We start from the raw sequence: 24,534 nt of genomic DNA on the forward strand, positions 1-24,534 counted from the left end.
TTCCATTGTGCATATGGTCGCTGAGTTGGAACCTACTAGATGTGCACCTAATAGGAAAGCAGCAACTTGTTATTTCTTAGGCAGGAAGGAGGCAAGAATGCATGGAAATTTAAGTAACCTCGATGTACGCTGATAGGAAAAGGAGGGTTTCCTAGTAAATTACTTTTATTTGTGTGTATGCATAGGCATACATAAGCATGTTATAGAAGACAAAGTTGTATGCTGTGAGCAAGGAAAAGTTGGGTGGGGAAGGAGTTAAAACCGTGGGTAAGTTTTGAAGTTTATAGGGAGAGAAAGTTCATGAGAATTGAAGAAAAACAACTGAGAAGGATTTCTGCACATGTACTAAAATTATAGAAATCCTTGTTACAGAAAAATGGTGTATGTTAGCAATTTGAACACTAGAGTTGTCTTTTTAAAGAGCAAGCTCCTTTTCTGTCTTCTCTTAGATGTTTATTTAGACTGCCCTGGTTGAGCATAAGTAGCTGCAGAGGCACAGTGGATTAAGTGTTACACTGCTAACAGAAAGGCTTGAATCTACCAGCAGCTCTACTGGAGAAAGACGAAGCTGTCTGCTTCTGTAAAAATTTATATGGAACAGTTCTACTGTCCTATAGGGTCGTTATATGTCAGAAGCAACTCACTATCTGTGGGGTAGGTTGATGAAGCTTAAAGAGTGTAAGCCAACTAACTGCTTGCTTCCAGGCACTAATGTTCTCCATTTTGAATCTTCAGACAAGTGTTTTATCTTTTTAGGGTGAAGTGTATGGCAGCCACTTCTCTTGCACAGCTGGACCCCAGCCCTGAAAAGGGGTACATTGGCATTCCTGTTTCTGTAGTCACTGATCCTAGTTCTAAGAGACTTGGTTTCTTATGTTACCTTCTAATTTATCATCACTAGCTTAGAAAGCCAATTTTTATGCTCATTTGTCAAGGCCCTTGTCTGTATTTGCTTCTTGTATGTTGCATTCTGTTTTCTTAGCCAAGTGCTTAGGTGGTTTTCTCCTTATTGCAATTGCAGGAGAATATTGCAGTCTCTTAAAACTTACTTTTTAAAAAGATACCTTGCTTTTTCAGTCTTTAAAAATACCTTTGTAGATTAAAAAGAGTGAACATATGAAATAAATTTTACTGGGTACAGTGAAAACTTTTCTATAATTATTTATAGATTTATTAGTAAATGAGCTTGAAATTGTTAGACATAAACCACACCTAAAACACACCTAAATCTGTTTCCAAAAATGGAGAGCCAATTTGAATTATTCATACATAGTTTAAAAGTTTCCATCCATATTTACTTGGACTGCTCTTGTGCTTACCTTTTATTCCTAACGCATTTTGGCTTCTCTAACAGCCCTCTTTTCATGTGTATTTTACGTTTTTGCCATGTAGGTCTTTCACAGTTCTGCAGCCCCAGGCGGGCATTCTCTGAGCAGGGTCCGCTCCGCCTGATCAGGAGCGCCTCTTTCTTTGCAGGTTTGCCATGTGCTGTGTGGGTAGACTAGCTGGTGTGCCTCAGTGGCTAGAATACGTAGTTAAAGCTGTGGAAACAAGAGAGGAAATAAATGTGATTGCTGACAAATTTTTAAAGGAAATTTAAGACCTTAATTCCTATCTATTGAATATTTTCTAAAAGTTTCCGGAAACTAGGTTATTAGTAGACATGCTATTTTTCTGAAATTTTGTTTTTTAATTTCTTATCTTACTGTGCTGTGATCATTTGAACTTAAGAATTTTAAACCAAATTTTAGTATGAAGATTATTTCTTATGATAGATACCACTTGAAATTTTTTATACGATACTGTTGTTTCCATGGCTAGTAGCTTTTGTATCATAGTTTACCAATTACAGAAATACCCAATCTTAATATTGTAAGATTTCTGATCTGTAGTGTTCCATAAAAAAAGATTCTTAGAGCTAAGATTTAGATGAACAAGCATTATAATGCTCTATAAAAGTACTATATAACTATATTTGTTTATGTTATTAAATTGATAATAGTAATATATGTGTCCATGCTTCTGTATTCAGAGCTCTTAATTATTCTCTGTTTTCACACATTTTAGTAGGTTACTTAGCATTGTAACCTTCTGGTGGAAACTATCAGTAGAAAGACTGAACAAATTTACTGTTGTTGCTTTCATATTAGTATCAGTTTAGCTCTTGCTTTTTGTTTCAATTAGTATTTATTTCCTCTATAAATACAATATAAAAGTAGTCATTTTAGAAAGTTAGGAAAATAGGCAAAAATTTGTATTAGCTGTCTTGTCAGTGAGAGGTAACTGTATTTTTTTAAAACTGAGATTATACCACTCAAATTGTTTTCTTAAACTTTGTATTATGAAGAATTTTGAACATACAGAAAAGTAAAGGTAACATTCATATATCCACAAGTTAGTCCCACCAACCAACTTGCTTATTAAAATTTAATAGTAAATGTTGTGAATATCTTTTTATGTCATTGAATATGCTTCTAAATATGCATTTTTGTCACTCCTTGCTTGTTTAGATACCATGTCATAGATATTTTTGTCATATGTGAAATCTTCAGTTAGACCTCAAAGCTTGTTCAACTGAGTAATAGCTCTTGGTGTTGGGTTGGTGTCATGCTATTGAAAAAAAAAAAAAAAAAGGAATGCAATGAAATGAGCATGATTTAATTTGCTATTTAAAAAGAGCAACATCAACCTGAATAGCAATATATTTTGTAACTGACAGTTTTGTCTTGATTGACAGTTCACAGCAATCCAATGGACATGCCTGGAAGAGAGCTGAATGAGGACAGAGACAGTGGCATAGCACGCTCTGGTAATGTCAGGTTCTTGTAATAATGACCCAGTTTTTTATGAGATCACTGTTTATTATGAGATCATTGATTGTTTTTCAACCTTGCATGTATCACCGAATATTATGTGCACAGTTTGCTAATATTTGATATTAACCTTGCGAGAGAATTGCGCAAAGAACAGCAAGAGAGAACTCTTTTAAGTGATCATGCTTATTACTGCACATTGAGAATTGTTTTTACTTTTCCCTATGTTTGGTGGAATGTTGCCTGGAAGAATACAGGCTGACTTAGGCCTGACCAGTATAAGAAGTAGGTATTTACTTACAAGCCAACTGAGTTAGGCTGGCGACTAACAGGATAATGCCTTGTTATCAGCTAACATTTTCTTCTGTGGTGGGAGGAAGGTCAAAAGGACATTATCTCAGAGTCTCTGTTACTATCTGATGTTTTTCCTATGGGACCTTGCTCCAACAATGTTTTTTAAAAAGGGAATTTAAAAGAGGCTTGCAAAATGAAAGAGTTGAGTCACCCCACTCTTATTTGTTAAAAACAGAGTTTTAGTTTATGCTTAGTCACTATTGATTTACATACTTCTCTTCTTTTGATTTAACAGCATCTCTCAGTAGCTTGCTTATCACTCCATTTCCCTCACCAAACTCTTCCCTCACCCGAAGTTGTGCCAGTAGCTACCAGCGACGTTGGCGGCGTAGCCAAACAACAAGTTTGGAGAATGGTGTGTTTCCTAGATGGTAAGTTGGAAGTTAAAATAGATTGCAGACTCCCTTGAATATGATTTTGTATGTGTTTTCAGAGGCTGGACATGTATTTTATATTTTACATCTGGAACTGAAATATTTTCCTGTTTGCCCTTCATCTTTGACTTTGCTCCTGCAATCAAAAGGAGAGACAAATAGACCTTAAGAACAGTCAAGAGACTGTATCAGTCTCGCGTGCAAACCTTAAAATTTAGCATTTTTTAGACTAATTATGATTTGGACTTATCTACTGTTTGGGTAACTTATGATTAGACAGAGTGTTCCTAATATTACTCTCTAGTAAAATAACTTTAATGATGTAATCATGAAGGAATAACCATTAGATTTCCTGAAAAGATATACAATTAGTATGAATTTTTAGGTTTATATGATAAAATAGCAGAGGAGCTTTAACTTGTCTACATTTTGTTGTGAAGAAGATTGTCTAATAATCTTAACCATTTCTTTTTCTTAAGGTCAATAGAAGAAAGCTTTAATCTGTCAGATGAAAGCTGTGGCCCTAGCCCAGGAATTGTGAGAAAAAAGAAGATTGCAATTGGGGTAATCTTTTCATTATCCAGAGATGAAGATGAAAATAGCAAATTTAATGAATTATTTTTTTCACATTTTCCTCTCTTTGAAAGCCACATGAACAAATTAAAGAGTGCAATAGAACAGGTAAGCAAAGTTATGTTATTGATTTGTTTACATCTTTTATTTTCTTTACAATTTTATTCTCCTAATAAGCAATATGGAGTCCTGGTGTGGTGCTCCTGGTTAATGTGCTGGACTGCAAGGTCCATTTGAGCCACAAGGTTGGCGGTTCAAGCTCACCAACCACTTCTCTTAGAAACCCTATATAGGTTCACTGTGAGTTGAAGCCAGATTCCACAGCGGTTACCAACAACAATTGTTGTTGTTGTTGTTGTGTGCCGTCGAGTCGGTTCTGACCCATAGCGACCCTGTACAGGGTTTCCGAGGGTGTAAATCTTTACGGGAGTAGAAAGCCTCATCTTTCTCCCACGGAGCAGCTGGTAGTTTTGAACCACTGACCTTAAGGTTCACAGCCCGATTCGTAGCCACTACGCTACCAGAGCTCCTTCAACAATAAGACATATGTTTATTCACTTGGCAGAAAAATTATCAGGTATTGTGCGGGTACCCTACAGACTACTTTGGGAAATACAAACAGACTTCATTCTTTTTTAAGGCGCTTACTGTTTAATAAGGCATTGCGGTGTGGCGCTGTAGATAAAACACTGTCCCCTAAGGTCAGTTTGAACCACAAAGTCAGCAGTTCAAACTCACCAGCTGCTCCTTGGAAATTATATAGGATCACTGAGTCGGAACCAACTCTATAGCACTTAACAGCAACAACAAAAGCTATTTAATAAAAGATTTAAAGTCATTCATTTGTTCAGTAATATGTATTTTAGGGACTGTGTGTGACAGGCAGAGGCCTAGTATGGTGCTATAGTATAAGCCCTGTACTACTAACTACAAAGTTGGTGGTTCACACCCACCAACTGCTCCTTGGAAATGGTATACAGGGTCTCTATGAGTTGGAACTAATTGGACAACACTTAATAACAACAACAATGTAATAAGTATGGTTCTAGCAACTGAAAGAACTGATAGTATTTTAAGTGATGAAAGTAGATGAGATAGAGCAAAGAGGAAAGGAGGCTTTATGCCTGAGCTAAGGAGATGAGAAGGAACCTGTCAAGGAGATCCAGTACTCGCCATTTAAAAAAGAAAAACAGGAGAGAGTAGTTTTTTTGTGGGAGTAACCAAATGAAGAAATATTTCAAGAGGAGAGTGATCAGTTGTACCAAATGTTGATAGAAATGTATGTAAAACAAATATGTAAAGCAAGAATGTTATGAAATGCAAGATGAAACATAAAAGGACAAGTACAATTTCTTGGAAATTATTTTGGGAAGAAATTTTATTTAGACTGCATCTTAAAGGATGTGTAGAATTTTTTTTTAAGTTAAAACTTTGAAAGGTGGGTACAGCAGAATAGCAAGAAAAACTGATATTTTTGCCCAGGCTTTTTTTGTGCATTTTGTATTTTACTTGTTTGGGATTGTGCTACATCCATAATTTTTAGATTATACACTCATGTTTTAAAAGCTCATCATTGTGACGAATGCATTTTCCACGATATTATAAATGGTTCTTTAGCAATGTATTTTAGTGTCTACCTACAGTTTTAAAGTAACCAGTTTCCTGTTAGGTCATTTCCACTTTTTCACAATTGTAGCTACATCTTTCTGTATTTTTTCAGATCATATTTTAGAAGAGTTGAACTAATAAATCAGTGGCTGTAACTTGCACCCTATGTCAGAATGTGGAAAGGAAGGGGTATGAAGAAGAGTTGTGAGTGACTAACAGTTCATGAAAAAATAAGTGGGAAGACCAATTAGAATTGTCTAGAAAGCAGAGGATACATTTCATAACTTATAAGGATCATCTATCTCTGGAGAAAACACAGTGGCTATTCACACTGAATCTTTCAAATAATAAATAGAAAGATCATTAGCAGTAGTTTTTAACTGAACAAATGAGTAAAGACCGTTTTTATTTATAGTAAAATAGCTCTTTAAGAAATTAGACACTGGTGACATTTTCTTCAGTTGGCTGCTGCTCCGTTTGGTAGTCTGTTTTTGTCAAAGTCATTGTATACGATATTTTAGCTGTGGCTAAATGGACATTTTTAGTTATGTGGAGAAATGATACCCTGTACCCTTTGTCTTTGGTATGATGCCCTATACCCTATACTTTTGCATAAAGCTTGAACTATTTAGACGCTATAGGACTTTTTGAAGATTTCTTTTCAAGTATTGTATATTTAATGCTTTAATGATTTTGACATTCTGTAATCTAGAATACACATTTTGATACCTCTAGTTGTCTGAATATTTGTTCATATTTAGCATCCTGTTCCTTATAAAGCTGAACGAATGAGTACGTTTGCATAAACAAATGGGACTTAGTTTTTTAAATTACCATATTAGTTAATTGATGGTAAAATGCAATGAATATTGAAATGTCCAAAGGAAGCCATCATTTAGGATCATTTAGAGTCAGTTTTCAAACTATTCACTTGTTTTTTTGTTTTAACTGCTTTTTATGTGTTGGATGAAGATTTACAGAGCAAATCACTTTCCATTCAGTAATTCATACACATTTTGTTTCATTGATTGCAATCCCCACAGTATGACATCATGTGTCCCACTTCCTCCGTGTGTTTCACATTTCTATTCCTCCTCTTTTCCAAACCCTTCCTGCTTTCTGAATTTTTGTCTTAGGCAAATACTGCCCTTTTAATCTCAAATAGTTGATTATTTTAAGGAGTGCTTACCTCCCTGGTGTGGCACTGTAGGATAAGCACTGGACCTCAAGGTAGGTTTGAACAGCAAGGTCAGCAGTTCAAATCCACCAGCTGCTCCTAAGAAACCCTAGACAAGGTTGCTGTGGGTTGGAACTGAATTGATAGCACTAAATAACAAACACAATAGCAATGTGCCTCCCTAGTGTTACTGTTCTCCATATAGACTTGTCTGTTGTTTGTCTGAAAACAGATCTAAAGGGTGGCTAAGGACCATAGCATAGTCTTGGGGTTCCACCCGCCTCTGTCCAACCAGTAAGCCTGTTTTGTTGTGTGTTTTTTTCATTGTTTTGACTTTTGTTCCACATTTTCCTCCCAGGACATTCTAATGTGATCCCTTTCAGAGCAGCTGGTAGTGGTAACCAGGCACCATCTAGTTCTTCTCAAGGTCATGAAAGCTGATGTTCTTGTGGTTCCTCAGTCCATTGGACTAATTGTTTTTCTGTATCTTTGATTTTCTTCATTCTTCTTCCTCCGGAAGGGGAGACGCCACTATTAGCATGTTTGGTGACCACTAGTGAATTTTAAAGACTCCGGACACTACTCATCAAAGTAGGATGCAGAACATTGTCTTTGTGGACTGTTTTATGACAGTTGATCTTGGTGTACCCTGAGACCATGTACTGGAGCCCACAGGCCCTAAAACTTGATTCCCTCAAGGTGTTAATTATGTCTAAGAAGTTTTCATAACTTTCCCCCCTATATGATCCAATACATTATTTGCAGGTTAGGTAAATGCACATGTAGAAATAGCCCGCTATACCTATATGTATTCATGGATACAGTCCCATTCTCCCTCCCACACCTCTCAGCCTGTGTGACTATTTAGGCATCCATTTATTTTGTTGTTGTGAAGTGCTGCCAAGTCAGTTCTGATCCATAGCGACCCTCTATAGGCTTTCCGAAGAGTGACTGGTGAGCTCAAACTGCTGACTTTGTGATTCAAACCAACTTTGCGATACAATGCATTAACCCATAGTGCTACTCAGGCATCTACTTGTAGATCACCATTATTGTGGAATTGTGTATATAACAATAGTGACTCCTGATGTGGCACTGTGGGTTAATGCACTGAACTGCAAAGTCGATTTGAACTGAAAGCTTGGTGGTTCAGACTCACCAACTGCTCCTCAGAAACCATGTACATGGTTGCTATGGGTTGGAGCCAACTCCACAGGACTTAACAACAACACCACCACCAATGTTACCTTAACTCTTTTACTCCTCCCAGTGTCTTACCCAACTCTATCTTTTTTTTTTTTTTCTGACCTTCCTCTTATTGGACGTATAGTGCCTTCCCTTTTACCCATGTTAATATGTGCCTACCCTTTACTTGGAGTCCTGATATAGTGCTGTAGGATAATGCACTGGACCGCAAGGTTGTTTTAAACTGCTCTGGTAGCTTAGTGGTTACGAATCGGGCTGCGAACCTTAAGGTTAGCGGTTCGAAACTACCAGCTGCACTGTGGGAGAAAGATGAGGCTTTCTACTCCCGTAAAGATTTACACCCTCGGAAACCCTATACAGTTTCGCTGTGGGTTGGAACCGACTCGATGGCACATAACAACAACAACAACAACCCTTTACTTGGAGTCCTGATATAGTGCTGTAGGATAATGCGCTGGACCGCAAGGTTGTTTTAAACTGCATGGCTGGTGGTTCAAATCCAGCCACTCTGCAGTTTATATTTTCAGTTATGTTTGATAGTGTATTTATGCCTTGTGTAATAAAATTTATGGATTTTTCTTGTGAGTAGCTTGACAGTTCTTTTGAAGTCTATGCTGCTTTTTGAGAATATAATAAAAAATGACAGATAATGTTAGGGGAGAACATTTCTCAATCTTACCTATAGATTATTCACTTATTTAGTAATTGGAGTTTCTTATAATAGTTTGAAAACATAACATTTCACTTTCACCCTATGATGCATTTGTTGTATAAGAACATGTTATCTGTATCTAAAGTAGTCTGACTTTTAAAAAATATATTTGGGTACAGAATTTTTTAATCAACTCTTAAATGCATAATTATATAATTAATATATAATGACATTGTCTTTGAAGAAGTCTGGAAATTTAAAGATTAAGGTCTTTTTGACATCTGTCTCCTAATCCTGATCCCCTTTTTATCTTTGTAACACAAAAATTCTCAGCCTCAGTGAAATATGGTATAATAATTTTTTTTTTCACTTGAACAGGCTTATAATTTTTTCTTTTGGTTTTTTTGGTAAGTTTTTATGGTGAATTGAGTGATAGTTTATTTGGGAGATCATCAATTTTACATCCATCATAGCATATTTCATTTCATTGCAATGATTCCAATCCCCTCCATACATCATCATTCAACGGTACCTGCCTCCTCTATTCCTGTTTTTTTGTTTTGTTTTGTTTTTTTCTGGATGTATACCAAAACACTCAGAAATATACAATCATCCAAACAACCAAAGGGCACACTCTGCAAGCCTGCCCCCCTGGCTGCCAGCGCACAGCCCCTCTCCTTCCATGAGGCTACACTCCTCAGCTGCTCCATGTCTCCATGTCATCATCTCTGCCACCATCCCCGGCACCACTGCTTCTCTGGATAGGGTCCCACATTCCACTCCTGCTCTTCTCCCTTGATGGTCCTAGGATCATCTGTTCCAGAATGTAAGACCAACTGCTCCCCCCTTTTTGCTACAAAAGCTTTATCTTTACAGTTGTGACACTCGTGATTAGTCATGATAACAATTACTCACTGTTGAATCATAAGAATCATGTCCTCATCTCCTTGCACCAGACCTGTCTAGATAAAGATGAAAAGTAATCGGTGGGGATTCTACCCTCCCCTGCACATTCTGAAACTAAACTTCCTCTTGAAAACTTGTAAGCCAGTCATTTCGTGCCTTTACAGCCCCCATTTTAGGTAGCCAATGTCTAAGTTGACCATCCCTATCAACCCTATGTACAGAGGGGATGGGAATGGTCCTTGCTGTGAAGATTCTTTCTCTCTTGGTTGGTATTTTAAGCTATTACATCCAAAAGTGGTAAGTCAGATTCATCAAATTATAGTGATTTACACTTGTTTTCTTTATCAAAAATTTTTTTTTATCTTCCTTTAGTCGAGTTCTAATCACCTAGCCATCAAAGCTAGGTCAAATGGGAACTATCTGAAAGTTTGGGCGTTTTTGTGCATCTCCCCTCACTTCATATCAGCTGGACACTTCACTCTCAGCTGTAGGCCTCTATGACTATGTCCTTTTCCATGGGCTCAGGAGTCCCCAGGTCTCACCATACTTCGGGCCAATCATGTCTCACCATACTCCAGGTCAACAGGAGTCTATGTATTGTGGTCAGACTAAGCCCACATCTTAATTGCTGCTTTCCCCCCACTTCACTCACCAGTAGATCAACGTGGTTGCCAGCAAGCTTACATGCCTGCTTTTATATTCCCTTTGAGTTTCAGTCTTGGAAGGGGGTTTGTCCTGAGGGACTTGATTACTTGCTTTGCTGGCTCCCTGGCGAACAAATTGCTTGCTCTTGTAGTAGCCAATCAGACTGCTGTTTTTGTTTGTGATTTTTTTCCTTGCTGGTCTTTCTTTCAAGAAGTATCTTCTGTTCCTCCAGCTGCTTACGCTCATCTGTTAGTCTTTTCAAGTGGGAATTTCCCACCCCAGAAGGTTCTGAATAGGGATCAAAATTCTACCTAAGGCCTTATAACACTACAGAAGCTCCACAAAATGCCACTTTCACCCCTTTCAAGTTCTAGCACCCCTTTTAGGTATTCCAATCAGTTACATGCTGAACATGGCCTTACAAGCTTTCTATGATAATGTTTCTGGATATTCCTTTCTGTCCCCCTCAAGTGTCTATTTTACAATAGTAGGCAAGGGAAACCAATTCATAAAACAGTCAAGCATTTTGATAGTATTATTTTCCCTCTTTTACCCATTCAGTCTATGCCTCAATCACTGTATCACAGAGCCCTACTGTTCCAAGGTTGAGCATACATCACTATTTACTTAACTCTGTACCATTTAGCCCATGCAAACCTACCTAAGTGTTCTCCCATCTACCTTGTTCTTCCATCCCCTCCCCCTTCTTGTATATTGCACACCCCAACACCTAAATTATGATATGTCTATCCCCTACCCTCTACTCCACTGTCTCCTACCTCTCCTCCCCTCCCTGGTATAATAAATTTTTTAAGAGTATTCTTAGCAAATCTCACTTAATTAAGTTATGTTTCAGTAGAGTCTTCATAATCAAGATTTAAAAATGGTTTAGTTAACAGAAGCTTCATCTCTGAGAAATAAGATAAAACCATGAACTATTGTTATGGACTAGTTATTATCTTAACTCTATTTAGGGAAAGAAAAAAGTAGTTTTATGAAACCCCGAACTGTCAGCATCAGTTGTATGTTGACATTCTGTGGTTTGACAGTTGTTAAAACAGTCAACCATTGAACCTTTTGAATTTTCTTATAATCTCTAATGATCAGAAGTATTGAAAGGAAAGCTGCTGTCATTATGTATACCTTCTTTTATTTCCTTCTAAATCTGAATGTTGGTAGTATGTTGTGTAAATATGTGGCTTCATTTTTCACTTTTTTTCCTCATGTTTTGTACTTGATCAGTATTAGAATTAACTATTTAATGATTATTTTCAAGGCTATGAAAATGAGCCGGAGATCAGCTGATGCCAGTCAAAGGAGTTTGGCATATAATCGAATTGTTGATGCCCTAAATGAGTTCAGGTATGTATTCTCCAGCTTTTCTTAATACAGAGTTGTTTCCCAGTGTACACAGGAAGATGTCTTTCTTTCCTTTAACTTGTTTTAATGAAATTTAATTTTATAAAATTACTTTGCCCCATAGTGAAATGAGGGCACAATTTAGAAGGCCAATGCCTACTATGTGTTTGAATCCCAAATATGCATAGAATTTAAGCACAGCAGGGTGTTTAGTTCTTTCTTGGGCTCTTAAATGTAGGGATTGGAAGTACTATTTAACCAGTGGTAATATCTTGTTCTTTTGGTAGCCAGTCATACTGCCGTTTTTATTTGTGTTTGTGGTAGTGTAGTGGTTATGACTCAGGCTGCTAATCTCATGTTCAGCAGTTCGAAACTACCAGCTGTTCCGTGGGAGAAACATGAGGCTTTCTGCTCCCGTAAAGATTTACAGCCTCAGAAACCCTGTACCAGGGTCACTATGAGTCGGAACAACAATAACAACAGTATCTTGATGTGTTTGGATACATGAAATAGAAGGCTGTTTGGCTCTAAGGCACATGACCATCAGTGTTCCAAGTAGCTCTATTGCTTGTTCCCTTCCCTAGATATGCACAGTGAATAATCTCTTCTGCCGTTGTTGTCTGGCTCACCAAAGCTTGTGCCTGAAGCCCCACTATCACTATTGTAATTGTGCTCTCACTTTACAAGTATGTAAAGCAAATATATGCAGTCAAACTTATGTTGGGATACATACTAAATGACTGATCTCTATCTCCGTCATAGACATTCAGTTCCTATCTATTCCATCATTTCCATTAGACTGGAGAGAGAATATACTGTAGACAGTGAGAACTCAGACTTTAGTATCAGACAGACAACCTTTTGTTCTAACCTCGGCTCTGCCATTCACCACCCTTTATGAACTTGGGCAAGTCCATTAGCTTTTCTGACCCATAGTTTTCTAATCTAAAATATGTGTAAATTCAATATATTATTAATATAATAGGTGTTACAAAGGTTAGATGAGATAATATACATAAAGAATTCAGAAAAATTCTTGATATAAATGATTCCACTATTTTCTATGGAAAATAAAGACTAGAACAGTTCTTCTACCTCTTTTGTCATTCATACCCACTCCGTCTTATAATTTTGCCAAATATGTATATCATCCAAGTCGTTTCACTCAAGTTTTCTTTTAAAATTCACCCTCTTTTATACCTAAATAAATGAATTTCATAATGAAGTTTCAGGTATTATTACCCTAGAATGGTAATAATTGGGTAAGGATACCCAATATCCTTAGCCATAATAAGCTAACTGTAGAAATGTATGCATAATTTTAAAATGTTTTAAATATATATCAGTATACCACTTACAGTTACTTACCAGTGATTCATATACATATATATCAATTTTAGAAAAACTGATAACATTTTTGTGTGTTTAGTATTATAAGGTTCCTTATTGAGAGCAGGTAAGAAACTTAGTGATGTAGTTAGTACTTAAAGCACTCTTCTGCTGATGAAAAGATTAGCAGTTAGCTGTTCACGGAAGACAGATGTGTCAGTCTACTTCCATGAGGATTTGCAGCCTTGAAAACCCTATTTGTTGTTGCTGTTAAATGTTGTCAAGTTTATTCCAACTCATAGCGACCCTTTATAGAGCAGCTGGTGAATTTGAACAGCTGACCTAACAGTTCAAACCAATCTTGCAGTCCAGTACATTATCCCATAGTGCTACACCAGGACTCCTGGAAATCCTATGGGACAGTTCTGTTCTGTCCTATATGGTCATTGTGAGTCAGAATCACCTTGGTAGCAGTGGATTTAGTTTTAGGTTTATTGTGGCAGGATTCGTCTTACTTGTTTAAATGTACAAACACAAACACATTTTTAACTGAAAGCCTGGGTTAGCTTGTGGTATTGTAGCATTGCTATAATTAAATTCTTGGCATGGATAGAAAGATATCTAAATTTTAAGTGGAGATAACTAGAAAATTGTTGTTGTTAAGTTCCAGCAAGTTATTTCCGACCCGTAGCGACTCTGTACAGGGTTTCCAAGGAGCAACTGGTAAGCTTGAACCACCAACCTTGCAGTTCAAACCAACTATGCATCCAGCACATTAACCCACAGCACCACACCAAGATTCCAACTAGAAAGTGATAGTGTGTAAAGGATAGTGTTTAGGCTGCTAACCAAAAGGTTGGTGGTTCAAGACCACCAGGTGCTCCTCAGAAACCCTACACAGAGTCGCTGTGAGTTGGAACCGATATAATGGCACTTAACAACATAAGAAGTAGTACTATATTTAGTAAATCTGTGCTTGTTTATTTTCAACTTTTTTAATTCATTTTTCTCATCTTGTTTTAATTAAGCAACAGTTAAACTATACTTGTCCTCTCCAAAGAAGAGTTCATTGGAACTGCACATACTTAATATGCTGCTCAAATTTCATGTTTTAGAAACTCTGAGTTTATGATTTAAAAAAAAAAAAGCTTTATTTTCTTAAATGAAAAGAAGAGTTTTGTATGATTTTTGTAATGATGTTACAACTAACCATTAAATAGAAATTGTATGGCAAAAATAAACTACTGTGAAATATTTCCTCATGTTTATACTTATTTAAGTTGAAATGTTTACTTTATGTCTATTGTGTAATAATCATCAACTGAACTCAACTATTAAGAAGACATTTCTAATCACTTAACGTATTTTATTAAACAAAATCTTTAGGATGAAATGCATTAAAAGTGAATTTAGTAAGTTTTATTTTTATAGGCAATTCAATAGGGGAAATCTAAAAAAAAAGACGTTAGAGAATTTAATTTCAGTCTGTATTATTTCCTTTTTTGTCTTGGAAGGAAATAATTTGTACAGGCAAACCGTTTAGTAATGATATTTCTGCCAAATATGTATTTATTTTAATTAATATATGAAGCATGGTAATCACTAGTGCCTTTTAATCAATTTATTTATTTAGTTCACTAACAACTGCATTTTTAGTATATGAATTGCATACAAAGTTATGTGTAACTTCACATGTTCATACCTAAAGTAAAAGGTTATTAAAAAAAAAAAAAAAACACACCAGAAGTTTCAGGAAAAACTGAAATTTGCTCTTGAAACTAGAGAAGCTAATGAGAAAGGAAGAAAGGAAGAAATAATGAAGTAAAAGAGCTGAATAGAAACTTTCAAAGGGTAGCATAAGAAGACACAGTCCTGTATTATAATGAAATGTGCAAAGATCTGGAGTAAGAAAACCAAAAGGAAAGAAGACGCTCAGCATTTTTCAAGCTTAAAGCACTGAAGAAAAATCTGAAGCCTTGACTTTTAATACTGGAAGATTCTGTGGGAAAAATAGTGAATGATTCAGATAATATCAAAAGAATATGGAAGGAAAAAAAAGGAAAGAAGATGCAAGGAATACACATAGTCACTGTACCAAAAAGAATTGTTGTATGTTAAGCCATTTCAAGATGTAGTTTATGATCAAGAATCAATGATACTAAAAGTAGAAATGTCAGCTACATTGACAGCATTGGCAAAAATCTAGACTCCAAGAGGATCAGCACAGTACTGTGAACCACAGGGTCAGCAGTTGAAATCCACCAACTGCTCCTTGGAAACAGGGTCCCTATGAATCGGAACTAACTACTTAACACCACTTAATGACAACAAGGTATTGACAGAATGCAAATGGAAATCTTTCAATAAACTGTTGCAGCACTTGAAGTAATAACTCATCTTTGCCAGGAAATTTGGAAGACAGCTACCTGGCCAACTGATTGGAAGAGATTGTTATTTGTGCCCATTCCAAGGAAAGGTGACCCAACAGAATGCAGAAATCATCAAGCAGTATCATTAATATCACATGCAATTAAACTGAGGATAATTCAAAAATTGTTGCAATAGTAAGTACATCAACAGGGATCTGCCAGAAATTGAAACCAAATTTAGAAGAGGATGTGGAACTAGGGAAGATAGACCTTGGCTGAAAGCAGAGAATACCAGAAAATAATTTACTTGTGCTTTATTGACTATGCAAAAGCATTGGACTTTGTGGATCATAACAAACTATGTATAACATTGTGAAGAATGTGTTTCCCAGAACACTTAACTGTACTCAGTTGGAAGAAATATATTAAACCCATCTATTTTGTGGCTGCCTGGTCCCTGAAGCCTATTGAAGTTTGGACTCTTATTTTAGGAATTTGTGGATTATATTCTGTAACTCTAGTCTGATGCACTTTCATTTTCTGAAGTTATTTATGTTGGTGTCTAAAGAACCTCCCTGTACAGATTGGATAACCCTGATTAATTCCTAGAGCCCTGATTTTCATCAGTTCCTTCAGTGCAACTTAGTTGCAGTTCCTTCCATACCACTAGTTTTATGTAATTTTTTAAAAGACTTTTTATTGTGAATTGTCAGGGTTTACAGAGCAGGTTAACAGTTTCACATTCAGCAATGATGCAGTCCCTCTATGTAACAATAGGGATCGCATTTTCTCCATGTGGTTCTTACATTCCACCCTACTTCTCAACCTTTCTGAACTTTGAACTTTTTCCTTAGGTAAATGTTACCCTTTTGATCTTGAATATTTGACCATTCCATGGTAAGCATACCTTACAATCATTGTTGCCCCTCTCCCCCATATGCCTGTATACCACCTGCCTGAAAATTGGGCTGTGAAGAAAAGTTCAATTTCAGACCTGAAGGGTGGTCAAGGACCATAGTGTCAGGTTCTTCTGGCCAGTAAGCCTATTTATATATATATAATTTTGAGTTTTGTTCCATATTTTCTCTCACTCTATCCAGGACCATCTAATTTGATCCCTTTCAGAGCAGTTAGTAGTGGTAGCTGGATACCTTCTCGTTCTTCTGTTAGCAGGATCGTGGAAAATGATGTTTATATGTTCTACTAGTCCTTTGTTCTTGATGTTTCCAAGTGTCTTGAATTTTCATCATTCCTCTGCACATTGAGAAACAATAGTTGTACTTAGCTGTTCATGAGCTTTTAAAATCTCAATCTCTGCTTTTAGAGTAGGATGTAGAACATTGTCATTGGGGATTATGCCAATTGACCATGGACTCCCCTGAGATTATGGTCCTGAGCCCCCAGCCTCAAGGTGTTTGTCAATGTGTAAAATATTTTCATAATTTTGTCTCCTCTATCTTTTACCACATTCATAATATGTTTGCAACAAAAGTAAATACCCATGTACAAATATTCTTTGTCAAACCTGTATATATGTTTGGGTATATTCTCACTCTTTCCATATCTGTTCAGCCTGTGCATCTGTCCATGTATATATATATATATACCTGTAGAATACTGTTGTTGCAGAATTGTGTATATAAAAATATTTACCTCTGATTTAATGTAATCCTTGCATTCTTCCCTGTGTCATTTGTATTCATTATTCTTCTGTCAACCTCTCTCTTGTTATATATTGCCCTCTGTGTCACCAGAGTTAACATGTGTCTACCCTCTAGCTACTGAATTACTGTCCCTTCTCACCTACCCCTGGTAACCATCAAACAATGTTTCTTTAGCATGAAAACCTTTTCTTGACTTTTTACAGTAGTGGCCTCATACAATATTTGCCTTTTTTGTAATTGACTTATTTCTCTCAGCATGTCCTCCAGATTCATCCATGAGGTGTTTCACTGGTTATAGTTGTTCTAAAACATTGCATAGTTTCCCATTGTGTGTATGTACCAAAGTTTGTTTATCCATTCTCCCATTGATGGACATTTATGCTGTCTCCCATCTTTTTGTGATGGTGTGGATCGTACTGCCATGAACATGGGTGTGCACACATCTGTTAGTGTCACAGCTCTAACTTCTTGAGGATATATACTAAGAGGTATTTCTAACTTTTTGAGTAAGCGCTGTAATGTTCTTCAGTGATTGCCCATTTTACAGCCCCACCATCAGTATAGGAGGGTCCCTTGCCTTTGTTTTCTGTTTTTTTAAACTTTGCCATTAATAGTATAGGAGTCTTAGCACTGGACTCTGAACTGCAAAATCCACCTCTCCTTAGGAAACCTTATACAGGGTCACTATGAGTCGGAACGGATTCAACGACCCTTAACAACAATTAATAGTACCAGCAGGTTTTTTTTGTCATATGTTATCTCTTGAAACAGTTGTGCATCAACTAATTCTTTTTGGTACTCTGTCTTCCTCCCATCTTCTTTTGATTGTTCTTGCGTTATTCAATATTTGCCCATAGAATCCTTACGTAATGCAACTTGAGGCTTTAATTTTATTTTCACTTCTTTCAGCTTGAGAAATGCTTCATACTCTTTCCTATTGGCTTTCTAACTCCAAGTCTTTCCATATTCTATTATAACTCTTTATCTTGCTTTCATGAGCTGTCCTTTGCAATCTTCTGTTTCTTTCTTTTACTTCATCATTTCTTCCATTTATTTTATTTTATTCTTTCTCCTTTTACTTTTTTTTATTACAAATGAAAGTAGTTTTAGAAAGCTAACAGACAGTAGCATGCAACCACTCTGTACAGGGGCAGTGTAGTAGACAGGTCTTCTCATTCCTAGCCAAGGAACTTCTCTAATTAATGCCTGATATTTCACAAATGATTTTTAGCTCTCAAAATGCCTCTTGTATTTAGCAACAGAGCTGGAAGGCTGGATGAATTTAAGTTTTCTTGGTTTCAGTTTTTTTCTCTCAAATATATGAATAATCCTGATGAAGCTGCTTTAAATTAGCTAAGAATGTACTGTATTCTTTAGGAAAGAATTTCATCATACTTTATCTGTAGCTGTTTCAGTTGTGGTTCTAACTTAAGCAATTTATCCTGGATTTCAATCAGTCATTACCTTTTCTTTTCAGTACTTGAAGACATCTTAGCATTCTTCCTTTTAGATTTTTCAACATCATTTTAATGAGCTCTTTAATATTGTAATAAAAAAGTTTGTTGATGGCTTCCTTGCACCCTCTAGATTCTACTCTTTGCTTACACTTTAAGAGGGTTTTTCAAGTGCAGACAAAACAACATCCAATTCCATAATATTACTGGTTTTCTTTCCCTTTGAAGACCAAATAATTGCACGACTAGAAATGTCAGTATCTGAGTCTACATCTTTAATTCTTGATTTCTTCTCTTAGCCATGAGACATCTTCACTCTTTTCTGAGCTTTCTGCTGTCTTTTTGTTACACAGGTCTCCTTTTGAGCAGAGGACTGGGCATTAAGGCATCGTATTTTTTTAGGAGTTACTAATTTATCTGGAAATTCTCAAGATATTATAGCTGTAATAGTTTCATTCTGTTATGTACTTACTTTCTCTTTTGTTGTGTACTGTTGATCTTTTTGTCACATCACTGTTTTCTCTGCTTTTACATTCATCAATAACAAGCTTGAGGTTTCCTCCTAGCTCTTTCACTTAATTTTTTGCAGATTCACTTTGATTTGCTTCATTTTCAGAAGTGTTCAGACTTCTTTCTGCTTCTTTTCTTTGAGGAGCTAAAGGGATAGATGATCCACATTGGAGGATTCTTTTCCAACAACATATATAGCTGTGCTGTGTAAAGGAGGAGCAAAGATCTTATAAGGCTCTTCATCTTGCTCATTTTTACCCAGCCTGTCAATGCTTGAGATACCAGAATTATCAGGAAAATCAAACATACCGGCGGATGGGGGGAGGCAGAGGGGTTGCTCAGTTTTATCTTTCATGGGGTGTGTTCTTCATAAAGTGTTCTTTGAATCTTTCACACCTGTGCACCCCAGGGTAGCTCTTTCATTGTAGCTACTCTGCATGTAAGAGCAACTTTCAGACTCTTCTGACAATCGTTTAGTATTTTCTTTCTTTCCTGTATTTTTAAATGAGATTTCACTTTCTTTTTATGTTTTATCCTTGATCTAGTTCCACAACTTTTTTTGCTCTTCAATCATTTATGTTCATTGTGTAAAATCTGTTCTTGAAATCTGTAAAATCAGGCAAAATATACTCAAAGTGATACTTTGACTCTCATGGACTTTTTTATTTTTCTCTAGCTTCAGACTGAATTTCCACACGACCAATTGATCGTTTGGTCTGCAATCTGTTTTTGACTGGTGAAGTTGAGCTTCTCCAGCATCTCTTTCCGAGTCCTGGTGTGGTATCGTACAATGAGCACTGAACTGCTAACAAGCTTGGCAGTTCAGACCCACTGGCCACTTCTTGGAAACCCTATACAGGTCACTCTGAGTCGGCACCAACTTGATGGCACTTAACAACAACAAATCATCTCTTCCCACAGATGTAGTTTATTTGATTCCTGTAACTCCATCAGCATGTTATATGTGAATAATGTCCATTGTATATTTTTGATGAATAAGGACCGTTGACTCTGTGCTGCAGGACCAGCTCTTCCCACTTGTGTTTTCATTGCCTTCCAACCTGAGAAACTCATCTTCCAGCACTATATAAAACAGTGTTCTTTTGTTCTTCAACAAAATTTCATTGGTTGATTTTTGGAAATAGAATTAATTTACCAGAACTTTCTTCATAGTCGCTCTTAGTTTGGAATCTCTGCTTCTGTTTGTATGAGAAAGTATTTTGAAGGATTCTTTTGCTGCATACAGGTGGGTTTTTTTTCTTCAACACTTAAATATTTCTCTCCACTCTCTTAATTGCTTGTTAAGGTTTCTGAAGATAAAATTAAGGTAATTCATGTTCTTGTTTCTCTGTAGGTGAGGAATTTTAAGCCTTGGACTTTTTAGAAGTTTCTTGTTTGTTTGTTTTTGTCTTTGGTTTCCCGTAATTTGAATATAGTATGCCTAAATACAGATTTATTTGTTTGGGGGTGTATATTTATCTTGTGTGGTATCTTGCTGAATATCCTGGATCTGAGATTTGGTGTCTCTTATAAATATAGTAAAGTTCTTGGTCATTATTAATTCAAACATTTTTTTTTTTTCTGTTCCTTTGTGTTTCTTTCTGAGATCTCCTTTATGCATTTGTTGCACCTTTTGTAATTATCCCACTACTGTTGAATATTCTGTTCCATGACATGTCTCTTCACTTTTATTCTCATTTAATTATATTACTTTAGTTACTATGCAGTTCTGAATGTCTATAAGTCTGTTAATCAGTCTTATTATAGCTTAAAAATACTTCATGATGACTTCTAGCAAGATGCCAGACTAGGCAGATGCACTACATGGACCCTCTATAATAAAGATATGAGAAACCAAATAAAACAGACACAGTTGAAAATTCTGGAACCCTGAACTGCAGAAGGGTAGAGAAGTGGATAGTGTGCTTGTTGGAAGGAGAGGCCGAGCAGGAACAATCAGAGAGGGAGACTGACTGATGAATGGCTGGCCAGAGATACTGCTCAACCATCTTGTAAGCAGCTTAAGCAACAGAAGGAGACCTGACCGAGCAGATTCACACAGGTTATAGGAAAGGTGTAATTTCTTCTTTTCTCCCATCCTCCCCTGGTGATCAGATGCGTGGCCTGTTCCCACCTTTATCTACCCCTAATGCAAAGCCTGTTCTCCAGGAGTTTGGAGCCACGCCAGTGTGACGTGGGGGCCAGATGTGCTGCTTTGGTGCCAGTTTCAGGTGGGCTCGCCTCCAGGCTTACAAAACCCACAGAGCCACCAGATCAGCATACCAGTCACCCTGCCACAGGTTCCCTATACTCATAACACACTGAAACCAGCTCCATCATGGGCCCCACAAACTACTTCTAGATGAGTGCCCTGAACACAGATAACACCGACACCAATAAGAACTCGCATCAAGGGCATGGAACTCTGCTGTCACATTCCTTCTACAGTAATGTCATGAACTCTTTGAATTGCATAAACTCACCAGAGATATTTTCTCTCTGGGTCCAGTAACTACACTTTTATTTTTACAAATATCACAACCCCACAGTATCCTGGAAACAACACACAATTTTAGCTCACACAAAGAAGTGAGAGAATGGCTCTAACAAATGGTCAGTATTGTAGAGACAGAACACCCTTCTGAGGAAAACAAGGTAATGTAGCTAAATTAAAAAGAATTTAAAGAATGATATTTTGGACCTTCAGTGGATTGACAGAAAGATCGAGGAAAGCAAGGAGAACACAATAAAAACTGTAGAATAATTCTGGAAAATGCTGTAAGAACAAACAGACAAAATAAATGCAAATTTTGAAACAATAAAGACCTGCAATTAGAAATCCAGAAGATTAATACTAGTATTTCAGAAATGGACAATACATTGAAAGAGCAAAGGAGAATATATGAAGCAATGGAAGCCTGAATTAGTGAGCTTGAAGGTAAATCTCAATATATTAGAAGAATAATTGAAAAAACAAAACAAAAACAGAATGAAAAAATTCAAACAAAGTCCAAGAGTTATGTGGGACACCATGAAGAGGGACAACTTAAGGGTAATTGGAATTCCAGAACAGAAAGAAACAATGAAAAGCACTGAGAAAATTATCAGAGAGTTGTTGGAAGAAAACTTTCATAACATCATGAAAGTGAGATGATAAGCGTACAAGAAGCTGAACAAATCCTAAACAGGATAGATAAAGAAAATCATCAAGACATATAATCAAACTTTCCCAAATCAAAGACAATGAAAAAATCCTGAGAGATGCTTGGGGAACATGAAAAGTTACCTACAAAGGAGAACCAATAAGACTAAATTCTGATTTCTCAGCAGAAACCATGCAGACGAGAAGACAGTGGGATGACATACAAAACTCTGAACGCAAACAGTTGCCAACCAAGAACCATATAACCAGCAAAACTTGTCCCTCAAATGTGATGGCAAAATTAGTACATTTCCTGATAAACACAAGTGAAAGGAATTTGTAATGACCAGACCAGCTTTACAAAAAATGCTGAAACGTTGTTTGGACCAAGAACTGACAACAGTCTGAGATTACCATACAAAACAACACCACCAAGAACTCACTCTAGATATAAAAACTTAAAGTAAAACAAACCTGCAAGACTGAAAATAGGGAACCAGAGATAACAATGTATAATGAAGTCACCTTCAAAGCAAAAAGAGGGAATAGTGTAGATACAAATGGCAAGGAAGTTAAGCAGATTCCAGGGTAAAACAGACTGTTTTAAGTAGGGGGAAAAAATCTAATAAATTACAGGGTAACTTCAAAAAGTAATAATATACTTGCACATCAAAATAAACAAAGAGGGAAATCATTTTCACTTCTGTTATGTTAATGATTACTAAATATTTCTCTCCTTGGAACCTTTTTTGGTTACCTTTCTCTCTCCTTTTTTGGTTGTCTTTCATAGTTGAAAATAAAACACCAAAATGTAGGTTACATTATCTGTGTATAGTCAGTCTTCAGATTGGTGACCTTTGCTTTGGAATAGACTTTTCTCAATCATTTTAAAAATTACTTCCTTAGGAAGTATTTTAGGCGTATTTTTCTTAATTGCTTTCCTTCACTTTCATGAAATTTTATTGCCAAAAGATACATTGTTAATCTACTATGAAAGATTCAAATATCAGAAAGGATAGAGGAAGTAATTCTTCTGGGCTATTCATTTGCTACATCTGTAGTTATTCTTCAGGAAAGTGGAATAGAAGTAGAGGTCATCACATATAATGGGCATTAAATTCTTCTTCCAGTGTTCAGCCCTACATCTTTACTGCTATCCTGTACTTTACTGAGCATTTGTGAATCCTTAGCCTCTACTGACCAATGATAGTGAAGAAAGAAGCCCAAGGTGCATTGAAGGCATTGGCAAAGAACAGGGTGCCAGGAACTGATAGAATACAAATTCAGATATTTCAGCAAACTCATGTGGCACTGGACGCACACACTCATGTATGCCAAGAAATTTGGAAAACAGCTACCTGGCCAAACGATTGGAAGAGATCCATATTTATGCCCATTTCAAAGAGAGGTGACCCAATGGAATGCAGAAATCATCAAACAGTATCATTAATATCACATGCAAGTAAAATATTGCTAAAGATAATTTTTAAATGTCTGTAACCATACATTGACAGGGAATTTCCAGAGGTTCAAGCCAGATTCAGACAAGGACATGGAACGAGGGATATCATTGCTGTTATCAGATGGATCTTGACTGAAAGCAGAAAATACCGGAAAGATGTCTACCTGTGCTTTAGTAACTATGCAGAGGCTTTCGATTGTGTGGATCTTTACAAGCTACAAACTACATTGTGGAGAATGAATATTTTGGAACACTTAATTGTGCTCAGGAGGGACCTGTACATAGACCAAAAGGCAGTTACTAGAACAGAACAAGGGAACACTGAATGGTTTAAAATTAAGAAAGATGTGTTCCAGGTTTGTATTTTTTTCACCATACTTATTCAGTCTATGCTGAGCACATAATCTGAAAGGCTTGGTTATATGAAGAACAATGTGAGTTGAGGATTAGAAGAAGATTCATTAACAACCTACGATATGCAGATGATACAACTTTGCTTGCTGAAAGTGAAGAAGACTTGAAATACTAATGAAGATCAAAGACTACAGTCCTCAGTATGGATTGCAATTTAATGTAAAGAAAACAAAAATCTTCGCAAATGAATAATAAATAACATCATGATAAACAGAGAAAAGATTGAAGCTTTCAAAGACTTCATTTTTCTTATATCCACAATCAACAGTCATGGAAGCAGCAGTCAAGATATTAAATGCCAGTATTGCATTAGGTAAGGAGCTCTGGTAGCATAGTGGTTACGAATCGGGCTGCGAACCTTAAGGTCAGCGGCTCGAAACTACCAGCCGCTCCGCGGGAGAAAGATGAGGCTTTCTACTCCCGTAAAGATTTACACCCTCAGAAACCCTGTACAGGGTCGCTATGGGTCGGAACCGACTCAACGGTACTTAACAACAACAGCAACAACATTGCATTAGGTAAA

At 36.6% G+C, this 24,534-nt stretch overlaps 1 protein-coding gene across 1 annotated transcript in view; it reads left to right on the plus strand.

The window, feature by feature from the left end:
• Positions 1-24,534, plus strand: part of FNIP1 (folliculin interacting protein 1) — a 177,299-nt gene that overhangs the window by 116,516 nt on the left and 36,249 nt on the right. The window contains exons 7-11 of the mRNA XM_006872948.1: positions 1,393-1,476; positions 2,738-2,809; positions 3,403-3,538; positions 4,021-4,222; positions 11,585-11,670. Coding sequence (XP_006873010.1) covers positions 1,393-1,476; positions 2,738-2,809; positions 3,403-3,538; positions 4,021-4,222; positions 11,585-11,670 — 580 coding nt within the window. The remainder of the gene's footprint in view (positions 1-1,392; positions 1,477-2,737; positions 2,810-3,402; positions 3,539-4,020; positions 4,223-11,584; positions 11,671-24,534) is intronic.

The sequence above is a fragment of the Chrysochloris asiatica genome, unplaced genomic scaffold (genome assembly GCF_000296735.1).
Source record: "Chrysochloris asiatica unplaced genomic scaffold, ChrAsi1.0 scaffold00215, whole genome shotgun sequence".
NCBI lineage: Eukaryota > Metazoa > Chordata > Mammalia > Afrosoricida > Chrysochloridae > Chrysochloris > Chrysochloris asiatica.